The following is a 14,532-nucleotide window of genomic DNA, read 5'->3' on the forward strand; positions in this document are numbered from 1 at the left end:
GCCGGTCAGTGTAGGAAACGCTGCTGACACACACGCGCCGGGCTTGCTTCTACACAAGCCAGGCATCTTTCTACGTTCCTCGACGGCCGGATGGGGAAACGCCGCTAAATGGCTTAGCCAGCAGGTGGCGCTGCGGGACAAGCACGACGCTCTCTCGCCGTGGCCTCTATGGTTGGAAGCCACTTCCTCTTCAGGCGGAGAAGGCAGCAGCCCACGTGGGTGGCCAGGTAGGTTTGCGCGCTGCCAGGAGGGCATGCAATCCTGGACGGGGTTGCTGCAGTTTGGATAGAGAGCAGCTTGGGCAGGGAGGCTGGGCTGCAGATCTCTCTCTCTCTCTCTCTCTCTCTCTCTCTCCCCCCATTTTCAGCTGAGTTTGTTACTAGCTCCTCAGACAGACCACAGGGACTAGCAACATGAACTTTTCTATTTGCAAAATCAGGGAGGGAAGGAGGAGCAGAATTTGCCAAACCCAAACCAAACCTTTCGAGCCTTCGTCCCTGGGGGTAACTGGAAGGACCTTGCGGTGCTAATCCTGAGTTATCTCTGTAATAATAATAATGATAATAATAATTTATTATTTATACCCCGCCCATCCGGCTGGGTTTCCCCAGCCACTCTGGGCGGCTTCCAACAAAGATTAAAATACATTAAAATGTCACACATTAAAAACTTCCCTAAACAGGGCTGCCTTCAGTTGTCTTCTAAAAGTAAAATAATTGCTTATTGCCTTGACATCTGCTGGGAGGGCATTCCACAGGGCGGGTGCCACTACCGAGAAGGCCCTCTGCCTGGTTCCCTGTAGCTTTGCTTCTCTCAGTGAGGGAACCGCCAGAAGGCCCTCGACGCTGGATCTCCGTGTCCGGGCTGAACGATGGGAGTGGAGACGCTCCTTCAGGTATACTGGGCTGAGGCCGTTTAGGGCTTTAAACGTCAGCACCAACACTTTGAATTATGCTCGGAAATGTACTGCAAGGCTTTAGCTGCTATTATCCAGGGTGCAGCGATGGCCTTCAGACGTGGGTGGCTTTTAAAAGATGCTCAGGCAAACCTCGGCTGGATATGGATTGCCATTTATTATGCCACCACCTCCAAGGAGCTCAAGGTGGTGTGTGCATGGCTTTTTCCACTCTTCCGCCCCCCTTTTTATCCTCACAACAACCTTGTGAGGTAGGTTAGGATGAGAGACAGTGAGGTCACCCAGTGGCTGACTGGGGATTCAAATCCTGGTCTTCTAGAGCAGGCACCCCCGAACTTTGGCCCTCCAGATGTTTTGGACTACAATTCCCATCATCCCTGACCACTGGTCCTCTTAGCTAGGGATCATGGGAGTTGTAGGCCAAAACATCTGGAGGGCCGCAGTTTGGAGATGCCTGTTCTGGAGGCTAGCACTCTAACCATCACACCACGCTGGTTGGCCAAAACAAGTTCTCATGGTTCTGAATTAAGGGCTGATTTAATACAGGAAGAGGCTGTGTACGGAGTCAGACCCATTGCCTTGTCTAATTCAGCATTGCCTACGTTGACTCACTCTGGCATTTCAGATGGTACCCAGAGATGCCATGGACTGAACCTGGGGCCTTCCACATGAAAGCAGATGCTCTGTTTAACTAAAACTCAATGAGGCTCCTACCATTGCTATAGGAATTATTCAACCCCCATTGCAAATCAGGTTTATTATCAACATTTACAGACTTTTCCAGCTGTTTGAAATGAGCACATAAAACAAAAGCAATTGAAGTAGCTCAACACAACGGATGCTTCAAGTGGTCTCCCCAAATTCAGCTGAAATTGCTTAGCAAACTGTAGATGATTTAAAATAAAAAATTCCTTCAGTAGCACCTTAAAGACCAACTAAGTTTTTATTTTGGTATGAGCTTTCGTGTGCATGCACACTTCTTCAGATGATTTGTGAGTGATAAATAATAATTCCTGCATGAACTGCTGGGTGGGGGAGTCAAGACCAAGTGAAAAAGCCTAGAGCACATCAGATCAAAGTTGATTTGGGGATTTATTATTATTATTATTTTATAATTATCATGCATGCTCAGGTAGGGCTTACAAAACATAACAACTAATTGCACAGTTCTCAAAATAGCTAAAATACGGAACGAAACTATGTCATCAGGCCGTTAAAATATAAATGTCCATGATTCAAAATATATGATAATATAGCACACTGTTTGAAAGTGGAAACTCTGGGCAGGAGATATTGGAAAAAGTTTCTGTTTCAGGATTTTCCAGATAGACCACATAATCCATGTCGATTTTGCATATTGAACGTCAGAGATGGCACTTCTCCTGTCTTTTAAATCTGGCCTATGGGACGCTGCAAGACTGTCCTGCTCCTTTAGAACCATCCGGCATCTCTCCACGCGGAGAAAACCTCAGGCAGGGGAGCGTGAGCTTCCTGGTGGGGTGAGCAGCCAAGTGATTCCTGATCATGGACTTGAAACAGCCAAGGACCAGAGCGAAGCCCAGCTACGTAAACCCCGGAAGGGTCGTGTCCTTCGGAACGAGCTCTGGCGGCAATTTCGCGCGCAGACCGCGCCGTCTGACAGGGAGGAGCTCAAGAACTTGAGGGACGACGATTTCCCCGAGAGGAAGCGGAGCCCCCCGCAGAAACCCCTCCCTGTCGAAAGGACCAAAGGCTCAGAGATCTTGTTTGGGGTTGCTCCCTGCTCCTTGGCTCTGGCCAGATCCAGGAGGAACTTTTCCCAGCTCTTCCTTAAGGCTGGCAAGGGCACTCCATCGCCTGCGCTGGAAGAATTCTCCCGGCGCGCCAAGGACAGGGGGATTCCAGTGAAGGTGGTTCCAAGGAAGGTTCTAGATGGCCTCTGCAAGGGCGGTGTCCATCAGGGCGTGTGCCTGGAAGCCACGCCCCTCCGCCCCATTGGCTGGCAGGAGGCACTGCCCCTTGAGGTAGAGGGAGGGCCCGCTTGCGAGGGGTCGCAGCTCCTTTGGCTGGCTTTGGAGGGGATACAGGACCCGATGAACCTGGGAGCCGTCCTGCGGTCTGCTCACTTCCTGGGTGTTGACAGGATTGTGATGAGTCAACGGAACAGGTAAAAGAGCACCAGGTGAATTATTTCGGGGACGGGGCTGTAGCTCAGGGGCAGAGCATTTGCTCTGAATGCGGGGAGGCAGATCCTTACCTGCCTATTTGATTCGGCGCAGGCATGAGGACTAGAATCTTAATTTGTTTTTTGCTGAACAACCAGATAAAGCATTTGCTTTGGGGGCAGAAGGTTGAGTCCCCGCCATCCTGCCTGCCTGCAATTACTTAGGAGCAAGTGCCATTAGCCTCGGTGGGGTTTACTTTGGAACAATCCTGCATCAGGCCAACTTGAGCGCAGGCTGTGGGTTGGATTTTTAATTTTTAAATTTAAATTTAAATGTGTTTAGTCTTGTTGTTGAATTGTATTTTAACTAGTTGTTTTATATTTGTGTTAGCTGCTCTGAGCCCGGCCTTGGCTGGGGAGGGCGGGGTATAAATAATAAAATTATTATTATTATTATTATAGATGCAGTTTTTTTTCATTCTCTCCGTCCCTGCGGAGACGGGTGTTGCTAAGAGAACCAGCTTGTGGAGATCTGCCGGGAAGCATTTAATAATTGTTGCCCCTACCCCGGGCTTCTCTCTTTGTAGCTGTCCCCTGACACCAGTGGTCAGCAAAGCCAGCTCGGGGGCCATGGAAGTTCTGGACGTATTTAGCACAGATGATCTTCAGGGCCTTCTTAAGGTAACAACCCCCGCCCCCCAAACCTTTTCCCTGTTGGTCTTTTAAATTAATGGTTACAGGCAACTTCCTGTACGTCCAAGGCATGCACAACTTGGAGGGGCAAAAACGGCACGAAAATAGCGCCTAGCTAGCAGTCCCACGAGCCTTTGCAAACACAATCCCACGAGTCCTTGCACTGACATTTGAGGCCTGTGGGAAGTTGGATTTTAAGCAGGGAAGTTTGGAGAGAGCGCTTGTGGTGGATTTTGGTGGTTTTTCAAGGGTTTCCAGACTGTGTTTGCAGACCTTTTCGATGGTGTTTCCGTAGATGTGATTTCGCTTAAACGCACGGTGTCTCAGAATGTAATCCCCGTGTCAATGGGAGATGTACATTGGGAGCCTGTACATTTTTATCCCGCCTTTCCTCCGAGGATCTCAAAGGGGTGGACGTCATTCTGCCTCCTTCCCCATTGTGTCTTCGCAACAACCCTGTGAGGCAGGGTAGGATCAGAGACAGAGACAGGGTCACTCAGGGAGTTTCATGAATCGGTGGGGCTTTGAGGCCTGGTCCCTCAGGTGCTAGTCTGACACTCAGACCCCAGGGGTGACTCTCCTGTGTGGGGAGATCGCAATAAAGAACACAGCGGGAGACAGAATGCGGATCCGGAAGGTCGCCCAGAATGAAAGCAGGCGCCCCCTTTTATTGAAAATTTTAAGAACTGTCAATGTTTAACCAGAGGTGCATCCTTCATCCAATGACAATTGGTCAAGCCCCAAAGAGGTGGTGTTCTTGCATAGGTCACATCCTGCCAACACCCCAAAAACCCACCATAAGGGAAGTCCCTGTTTCTCACGTTCACCATGATCATGCCTCTGTCACCTGCCCACTCCTCAAACATCCCCCTCCTCTCTAACTCGTGATCCTTGGGGTTTTTCCACCACTCTGCCATTTTCTCATTGTCTTTCTCCTCACCTGGGTCTGACCCTTCAGGCTTGGACCAGCCTCCCCTGTTCTAACCTGCTCTAACCGGTTCCATCAGGATCCTCCCAACTCTGGCCAGTCCAGTAGTGACCTGCTGCCCTCTAATGTCCCCCTGACCCAACTTGTGAATGCATGTTTATGCATACTAATGTACAGGAAGGTTTGCCAGCACTGTACGTTGTGTTTGACAGCTGAGGGTTTTGATAGCTAGCTTTTTATCTGATGCGGTTTGCCGACATCAATCTAAAATCACTGCTACACTCCTGTAGCGCTTGCAAGCAAAGCACCAGGAAAGGATGCTGGCTTGTCTGCTTTGCATGCCAAAGATGCTGGGTTCAATCCCCGGCGTCTCCACGTAGCCCCAAACCCTGGAGAGCTGCTGCCAGTCAGAGTTGACAACCCTGAGCTAGATTCAGCTTGAGGCAGCTTTCTGCGAACCCATTTTAAACCCAGAACCAAGGGGGCTAGAATCTTTGTTTCTGAGCTGGAAAGATCGTAACTCAGCGCTTTGCATGCAGACAATCCCAGCGTTTCAACTCCCAGCGTTTCCGGGTTGGGCTGAGCAAGGCTCCCTGTCTGAATCCCTGGGTGGGGGGTTGCTGCCATTCAGAGCATACTGCATTGACCCGGATAGACAAATGGCCTGACTCCATAGCAGACAGCTGGTCTCTTATTCCGCTCTGTTGCATTCTAGCATCTCCTCCGCCTTGCTTGGAGTGGCTGCTGTGCCCCGTTCGGCCACCCAGTGGCAGCGTTGTACAAGGTTTTAAAAATAAGTTGGATTTTGCTAGGTGGCCAGCCCTGAGGTCTATACGAAGTGGGGTGGGCACATAAGATTGAAAGCTGGGTTTACAAAGCTGGGAGAAGGATGGAATTTATCCGATGAGCACCTGCCAGGTGCATCTGGGCGCCGGGACACACACGACATAAGCCCAAGACTCGTCTTCCCACCAGTTGGGCATTGAGTCGGCTGGGAGGTGATTTAAAGCTGGCTGGCCTTTCAGACAATGAAAGGCAAATGGCCTAATTTTTCAGCCACCTTTTCTCTGCCCCCTTTCCTGTGGATCTGGGGAGCCTCCCCCTCCGATCTCTGCCAGCCGCCCCGCTCTGGAACGACCCAATAAAGAAGCCATTTAGAAGGTGTTGCAACTTAATTGAAACATCTGTGCGGACCGCTTCCCTCTACTATAAATGTGCAATTTATGAACATTTGGGCCATTGAGGCGCTCTGTTTAATTGGGTCCACATTGGCCAGCTTCACCTTTGCCGCAGAGCGGGCATAAATCCCAGCGTTGTTACGGCCTGGAAATGGCAGGTTTTTTTCAGAAAACGAGGCAGATTTTCCCCCCTCCCCCCTCTAAAATGGATTTTGTAGCTGGTTGTGTTGAAAGGATGAGCTGGGAGCATGTACGCAATAGCAACTTGTTTTCCTGGATCAGAGCAAAGTCTGTGTCCGGGAGGGGCACGACCTGCTTCCCTCTTGATGTCATTAGATTCCACCTCCAATCAGCCACAGCCAGCATGACCAGTGGTTAGAGATGATGGGAGTTGTAGTCCGGAAGCACCTGTGCTAAGCTGTTCCTCTACCCCCCTCTCACAGTAGCTAGAGGCAATGCCTTTCTTAATTTCCTCCAAGGAGCTCAAGGGGGAGTATGTGGCTTTACCCCGCCTTGCTTAGTCCCCACAACAACCCTGTGAGGTTGGTTAGGCTGAAAAGCAGTGACTGGTCCACGCCTGTTCCTGCAAGCTTAATGGCTGAGTGAGGATATTATTATTATTATTATTATTATTATTATTTATTACTTATAACTCGCCCATCTGACTGGGCCTCCCCAGCCACTCTGGGCAGCTTCCAACAGAATATTAAAAACACAATAAAATACCAAACATTAAAAACTTCCCTAAACAGGGCTGCTTTCGGATGTCTTTTAAATGTCAGATAGTTGTTTACTTCCTTGCCATCTGGTGGGAGGGCGTTCCACAGGGCGGGCGCCACCACTGAGAAGGCCCTCTTCCTAGTTCTCTGCAACTTGGCTTCTCGCAGTGAGGGAACCGCCCAAAGGCCTTTGGAGCTGGACCTCAGTGTCCAGGCAGAACGATGGGGGTGGAGGTGTTCCTTCAGGTATACTGGGCCAAGGCTGTTTAGGGCTTTAAAGGTCAGCACCAACACTTTGAATTGTGCTCGGAAACATGCTGGGATTTGAACCCTGGCCCTTGCCTGGCACTCTAACCACAGCTCTCCATTGGCGCTCAGTTTGATGGGCCCTCCGCTCCATCGGCTGGAGAGAGACTCCCAGCTATCAAGGGATACTTGGACTTCCTCTGGGTTTGAATTCCTGGTTGCGATGGAGGTTGGGCCCACCTCCATAGCTTGCAGATGCTTTTGGTTCTGTGTTGAGGTTTCATTTTTTGAGGTTCCTGGTAACCAATGAAGTTTGAGTTTCTGATTTGAACAGTGAACAAACAGCAAACCAGCGCAGATGTACCTTTTCCTTCCATATCATGGAGTTAAGCTGTTGTGGGAATTTATACGGAGTAATCCTCAAGTTTGCCCTTTTCTCTTGCTCCTTTCTCACCCCCCTTTTCTTCTGGAAGGCAAAATCAGAGCAAGGATGGGAAGTCCTTGGAACAGCTGCCCACACCAAGGACCAGGATTCTGTTCCCATCGTGAGTTGCTTAGATTTCCGCTGGATGAGACCCACCATCCTGCTGCTAGGTATGTAACATCGCGTCACTTAAATTTTGGGGAAGCCCTGTACAATGGTACCTTGGAAGTTGAACGTAATCCATTCTGGGAGGACTTGAGAAGGGTTGAGGACTTGAGAAGGGTTGAGAAGTCCCCGGTAGGGACTTCTGACAGGAGCTTCACAAGGTCATTTTTGATAGCGAAGCCTACCCCATGTATTCGATATTCTTCTTCAGATAGACCTTTCCAGAAGAATGTGTAGCCTCCTTTTTCTTCCTTCAGTTGTCCCTCGCCTGCTCTTCGAGTCTCTTGAAGTGCTGCAATATCGATGTTAAAACGTCACAGCTCTCTTGCAATGATGGCAGTTCTGCGTTCAGGACGCTCACTCTCTGTGTTATCTGACAAAGTCTGTATATTCCATGTTCCAAAGTTCAATTGTCTTTTACGACCCCTAGGTGGTGACCCCACTGGGCGCGGTTATCCAGTCAGGGAAAAAGGGAGGCAGACTATGTTCAGGGCACCTTTTTCTAGCCCCTCCCCCTTTTCGGGGTGAGCAGAGCGGATCCTAAACAGGGCTGCTCAGTCATGGACGCAGCTGCCGAGCTGCTCAACTGCCTTGTTCCTTGAGTCAGAACGACTGAGTCTGTATGGGTAATGGTAATAACGGGGGCAGGATCGTGAAATCTGGAAGCCCCTCTTTATGAACCGGCACGTGGGTGGTGGATTGGAGGTCTTGTGATACCCCTGACAAATGAAGGAAGCCAGGTAGCAGACTACAAGAACTTGGGTCCGGGGTGCGTTCCAGTTTTTATTTTTTATTTGTTCGATTGATGTACCACCCTTCCTCGCAAGATCTCACGGCCACCCGCAAGATAAAATATGAAGTACAGTGGTTAAGTACCCAATCGCACCCCGAAAAGTACTTAACCCGAACGGCGCTTTAGCGCATGCACGAAGCGCCAACAGAGCACTTCTGCGCATGCGCAAAGTGCGCAGAACACTTCTGCGCATGCGCGCGCAGTGGAACCCAGAAGTAAACACTTCCGGGGCCGCGGAGTACACATCCCAAAAGTACGCAAACCGCAGCGTACTCAACCCGAAGTATGACTGCAAAAGCACAAATAAGTAGCTGAAACCAAAACAACAAAATGATAGGCCCTTATTCCACAAACAAATTTGAAAGGCTGTAGAATATTGGTCAGCCAAAGGGTTATTGTGGGATATTGTACCGTAGACAGCCCTCCAGACCTTTCTAGACTCTCATCGTCCCTGGCCATTGGCCGGTCTGGCAGAGGATGCTGGGAGTTGTAGTTGCACTACCTCTGGAGTCTCACAGACGCCCCACCCCCCACCCCTGTCCTGGCTTTACCTGTGCCAAACCAAAGTATTGTGCACCCAGCGCCTGCCAGCCCATAGGCTTTTGGAAAGAGAACAGGGAAGATATCTTCCCCACTGTCCTTTATCTTCAGCACCTGGCTTTGAAGAGAGAGACTGTGTCCGAACATGGAGGGTCTCTCCCAACCCCCAGGGAGGGCAGCCGGTTCCCCTGTGTTACAGGACAGAAGTGGACTTTCCCCCTTCCACCGCCAAGGAGTCTCTCCTGAGTTATGTGCTGGGGGCTGTTTGCCCACGGCTGGGAGCATGAGAGATGCTTTGGATTATTCCGCTGCGGCGGGAAAGGCATTGGTGCCCCAGTGGTCCTGTTTCCTTTCCTTGCCAGGCTCATCTTTAACCGAAACGCTGATTGAAGCCGGGAAGCTGACAGGACGCAGTGGCGTCGCTCCCGGGGCTCAGATACCTTTTCGATTACAGGGAGGAAAGAGATACTGGCAAGCCGGGGGCGGGAGTGATGAGCTGCGGGGAAATCCATCTCCACAACAGGCGGCGGGACGACGAGCCGGGGACTCTGGTGACAGTCGGGGGCTGTTACTTTGAAGGACGGCTCGGCTCGTCCCTGCGAGGGAACAGAATCTCTTTCGTTGGGGCTGCGGAGCAGAGGGGCTCCCGAGAGCGAGCCAGCTTCTTCTCACTGCCAGTGATTTCCGCTCTCTGTTGAGCGCTTGGCAGAAGAGAAAATTGGACAGGGCAGGGAGCCTGGGAGATATGGGGGAGAGGGAGGAGCCTGCGGTTTGCAGAAAGATAGGAGAATCTGAAAATTTGCAGCAGTTGGATGGGGACAGAGGAGGCCCATCTGCCTGAGATCTTGTGATGGAGGGCGGTAGAGAAAACTAATAAGTAATAAGAATCTAATCTAGCATACTGATCTCACAGAAGCCTGCTGTCCCTGCTTGGGATTCCCCTTGACTGTTTTTCGGAGACATACATTGTGGATAGTAGCCATCGATAACCCTTTCCTCCATGAATTTGTCCCACCCTCTTTCAAAGCCCTCCAAGTTGGTGGCCATCCCTGTTTCCTGTGGGAGGGAGTTCCGCAGTTTAACAGTGTGAAGACGTCCCTCATGTCTGTCCTGACACCTTTATCATGGAGGTAGTGTTGCTGTCTCATGCTCTGGGACATTGCCATGGATCATGCCCCCCCCCCCAAACATCTTTTTAAAAAGCATCTCTCAAGTGTTTCTGGGTGGGTGGTCAATTTGAGGGAGATTAAATTGGACAGAGAGGGACGCGGGAGGCGCTGTGGGTTAAACCACAGAGCCTAGGGCTTGCCGATCAGAAGGTCGGTGGTTCGAATCCCCACAACAGGGTGAGTTCCTGTTGTTCGGTCCCAGCTCCTGCCAACCTAGCAGTTCGAAAGCACGTCAAAGTGCAAGTAGATAAATAGGAACCGCTACAGCGGGAAGGTAAACGGCGTTTCCATGTGCTGCTCTGGTTTGCCAGAAGCGGCTTTGTCATGCTGGCCACATGACCTGGAAGCTATACACCGGCTCCCTCGGCCAATAAAGCGAGATGACCACCACAACCCCAGAGTTGTCTGCGACTGGACCTAATGGTCAGGGGTCCCTTTACCTTTACCTAAATTGGACAGGGGAGTGATCTTGTGTAGGATATTGTTGCCTAAACCCAAGTTTATTTACCTGGGTGTTTCTGCCCTGCCTTTCAGCCCCAACGGCTTAGCAGTCTTTTTAACAAGAAAACACAAGCCCTGCCTGATAATATCCATAATCTAAAATACAAACACACCCTACCTTAAAAAGAGCCATGGGGAGTTGAAAAAGGCAACTGAACTAAACTCATTGCCTGTTAATCAAACATGTTGAGATCAGGTTCAGGGGATGAAGATGGTGATGTTAGGGGAAGAGGACCTATGGGGGAAGCATGATGCATTTCGTCTGGAGAACACAGAATCGTAGAGTTGGAAGGAACCCCAGGGGTCATCTAGTCCAGCCCCCTGGAATGCAGGAATCACAGCTTGCACAATAGCCCCGTTTTAAAATATCTAAAGGGGTGTGGCATAGAACAAACATTTATTTATTTATTCAGTTTATATACTGCCCTTCATCGGTGCCTCCCTCTTTTATTTCAATATCTTTTTGGTTCTGATTTGCTTTCAGATATTTTTTAAAAAAGAAAAGGCACGAATGCTAAACAACAACATATCCTCGCACTAATGAAATAAAAGCAGCTTTAATGCCAGATTTGCCAACTTTTTCAGCCCATAGGCACATTTGGATTTTTGAGCGAGTGTTTTGGGCTCCCACTTCCTCTGGTCCATTTTTTCACACACACACACAGATCTGGGTAAAAGTCGGAGCCTTGAAATGGCCATAGAGGTAAAAGAGGAAGTGGGAAAGAGCGCCACTCTTCCTACTTCTCTCTCCAGCTCTATGCTTTCTTAAAGGGACAGACACGATTTTATTTATGTCTCAGGGTGTGGTTTTTGTATGTGTCCCTCAGAGGCTTCACAAGCACTTAGGGCAAGACCATGAAATTAAAATCCTGGCGTTTTATTGCATTGTGTTTTGCCCGTGTGCAGGAAATGAAGGTTATGGCCTTTCTCCGGGGACTAGAAGCTTGTGCCAAAGGATGTTGACCATTTTCCCAGGGCGAGAGCTGCCGCCTGGGATTGAGTCCTTAAATGTGTCTGTTGCAGCTGGTAAGAGATTCCACCCTTGAACTCAACTCTCCTTGACGCTTCCTCCCCCCCTTGAAGCTTCTTCCTTCCTGAGCAAGCAAGTAAAATCTTGCCGACTGTTAAAACTCTTCTAATACTTTTTTGTTGTTGTTCTTTTTCTTTTGATAAAATTCTTCCTCAGGAATCCTCTTGCACTCGATCTGCAGCCAGAGAGAGACAGAGAGAGACCCGTGATGCTTCTAGAAGAAAAAACAAACGAAAACACTGGGCCTTTGAGGAACTCACCCAGAAGTCCTGGGATTAGAGGAAGCTCCATCCGGGAATATTCTGGGCCAGAAAGAAAGGATTGGAGCACAGTCCTCACTTCTACTCTCTTCCGCCAGATGGGGTTGGTGGAGCAGCCTGGCCACAAGGCATCCACAGCTGTTACGTGACAGAAGGTGTGTGTGTGTGTGTGTGTGTGAGAGAGAGAGAGAGAGAGAGACAGACAGACAGACAGACAGACAGACAGACAGACAGACAGACAGACAGAGAATGAATGTGCTCTGCAATACTTTTAGTCCTGATGCTGATTCATGATTGTTGTTGTTTAGTCGTTTAGTCGTGTCCGACTCTTCGTGACCCCATGGACCATAGCACGCCAGGCACTCCTGTCTTCCACTGCCTCCCGCAGTTTGGTCAAACTCATGTTCGTAGCTTCGAGAACACTGTCCAACCATCTCGTCCTCTGTCCTCCCCTTCTCCTAGTGCCCTCCATCTTTCCCAACATCAGGGTCTTTTCCAAGGATTCTTCTCTTCTCATGAGGTGGCCAAAGTATTGGAGCCTCAGCTTCAGGATCTGTCCTTCCAGTGAGCACTCAGGGCTGATTTCCTTCAGAGTGGATAGGTTTGATCTTCTTGCAGTCCATGGGACTCTCAAGAGTCTCCTCCAGCACCATAATTCAAAAGCATCAATTCTTCGGCGATCAGCCTTCTTTATGGTCCAGCTGTCACTTCCATACATCACTACTGGGAAAACCATAGCTTTAACTATACGGACCTTTGTAGGTAAGGTGATGTCTCTGCTTTTTAAGATGCTGTCTAGGTTTGTCATTGCTTTTCTCCCAAGAAGCAGGCGTCCTTTAATTTCGTGACTGCTGTCACCATCTGCAGTGATCAAGGAGCCCAAGAAAGTAAAATCTCTCACTGCCTCCATTTCTTCCCCTTCTATTTGCCAGGAGGTGATGGGACCAGTGATTCATGATGGCAGGGTGTAAACCCAGCCCCCTAAAACGCTATTGCATCTCAATGCGTAGCCAGGCATGTGCATAGAAAAACTTCAATCCTAAAAAAAGGTCAACCAAAGACGGCTTTTTGGCCGGCCCTCACCGCCCTTCACTTCATCAAATCTTACAAACCTCCGGTGTATTTTGATCTGTTTGTGTGTTGGCCAGTGGGAGGTGAGCTCAAGCTGGGCGGAGGAACGACCCCCACCTGATCCAACCTGCCTCTCTTAGCCTGCCGAAGGTGGTTTTGGATCCCTCTCCTCTGTAATCTCAAAGGTGGAGGGGTTCCGGGGTTGAGCAAGGGGTTAAGAACTGCATTGAGCGCAGTGCAAAAGCCCGAAAACGCTATACAGATATAGGAAGATGCTCTACTGAATCTGGCTAGTGGTCTGCCTAGGCCAGCTTTTCCTTAGCCTCTGGAGTCTTCCCTATGTATGGTGTATCGGAAAAATTGTATCCCGTTCTTGGCAACAAGGATCCATTTCAGTCATGTGTACCTTGGCCTGTAGCAAACTATTAAAAGAACACAAATGAAATGTTTCATTGGCTTTGCTCTCCCTGTTCTGCAGAAGTCTGTTTTTTTAATTAAAAAAATAAAATATAAAAATAAAATTAATAAAAACCGGGGAATTGGTGTGAAGTTTCAGATTCTTAGGAAGTATACTCTTCCCACTAGGTGGTGGTAAAGATACAGACTGCGGTTTGCTTCACTATGGGCAGAAAACAGTTTTATAGCAAGATATCATTTCATCCTTTCTTGTTTGCTGGAAGGAGATGGGAATAAAAACCATTTCTTTATCCTTGATACCAAGATCTGATTCTCCGTATTTGTGTGTGCGCGTATTTTGTAGCTCTCTGCATGAGAAACCCATTTTTTAAATAAAAAAAATGGAATGCCATTTTGAGGGCAATGATTTTTATATTATTAATGATTATTTGAGAGATTTCTAAATGCTTTTCAAGACCCCCGCCCCCCCGGCAAAAAGTGGTGTAGGAAATAAACATGAAAGTATAGCAAACTCAGAAACTTTTTCTTCTGCTTAAAAAAACACCTACTCTGTGGTAAAAAATAGCAACAGATGGTGCCAACAAAATACCTCATTGTACAAGACTGGGTGGTATCTGAGTAAGCCATGGTCGGAGCAGACCAGTTGAAATCACTGGACTTAAGTTGGACCCTATATTGTGCTATACTCTGAAAGCGGGATTGTACAGTACTACTTTAAACAATCTTGGCTCTCCGCAAAGAGTCCTGGGAACTGTAGTTTGTTAAGGGTGCTGAGAGTTAAAATTTCTAGTTTGCCGTTTTATAAGAACAGAAGGAGAGCCCTAGTGGGTCAGCCCAAACTGTTCAGAACAATGAGGACTGGAATCTTAAATCTTAAAAATAAAGGGCAGGGCTTCCACTGAATGATAGAAAATCAGACTGCGATCTACTCACAGAGTTAAAAACTGGCAGTGATCTACCCCCTTTTTGGGGTTCAGGCCAAAGTCGTCGAGTTTTTAGGAAGGAGGAAGGCCCATTTTTGGGGGGTTCGGGTCAAAGTTGTTGAGTTTTTTCAGGAAGGAGGTAAAATGCTGAGCTTTTTTTTTAGGGAAGCCACAGTTGTTCAGTTTCTTTGCGGGGAGCCAATGATCTACCAGTGATCTGCAGATGTCCAGTGATCTACCAGTAGATCACGATCTACCTGTTGGACATGCCTGAGCTAGACGGACTGACGGTACGGCCGAGTACAAGTTTGCATACTGATCTCCTATGTTTCTAAATGCAATCATTGCCTCCTCCTCCTCCTCCTCCTCCTCCTCCATTTAATTTCCTGGGTATTTTTAAATGTCAAAAGCGTCAT

At 48.9% G+C, this 14,532-nt stretch overlaps 1 protein-coding gene across 2 annotated transcripts; it reads left to right on the forward strand.

Annotated features, from left to right (window-relative positions):
- Positions 1 to 156: 156 nt before the first annotated feature.
- Positions 157 to 14,262, forward strand: MRM1 (mitochondrial rRNA methyltransferase 1). 2 transcript variants are annotated; one of them, XM_035139756.2, is made up of 6 exons: positions 157 to 227; positions 2,232 to 3,062; positions 3,647 to 3,740; positions 7,297 to 7,417; positions 11,322 to 11,441; positions 11,602 to 14,262. In XM_035139756.2, exons 2-6 carry the CDS (start codon positions 2,287 to 2,289, stop codon positions 11,652 to 11,654), a joined length of 1,164 nt encoding a protein of 387 aa, XP_034995647.1. In that variant the 5' UTR covers positions 157 to 227; positions 2,232 to 2,286; the 3' UTR covers positions 11,655 to 14,262. The 2 variants fall into 2 exon arrangements, with proteins under 2 accessions (XP_034995647.1, XP_034995650.1); XM_035139759.2 differs by lacking the exons at positions 157 to 227; positions 11,602 to 14,262 and having other exon boundaries at positions 235 to 3,062; positions 7,307 to 7,417.
- The last annotated feature ends 270 nt before the right edge of the window (positions 14,263 to 14,532 follow it).

This window comes from Zootoca vivipara, chromosome 15 (assembly GCF_963506605.1).
Source record: "Zootoca vivipara chromosome 15, rZooViv1.1, whole genome shotgun sequence".
Lineage (NCBI taxonomy): Eukaryota > Metazoa > Chordata > Lepidosauria > Squamata > Lacertidae > Zootoca > Zootoca vivipara.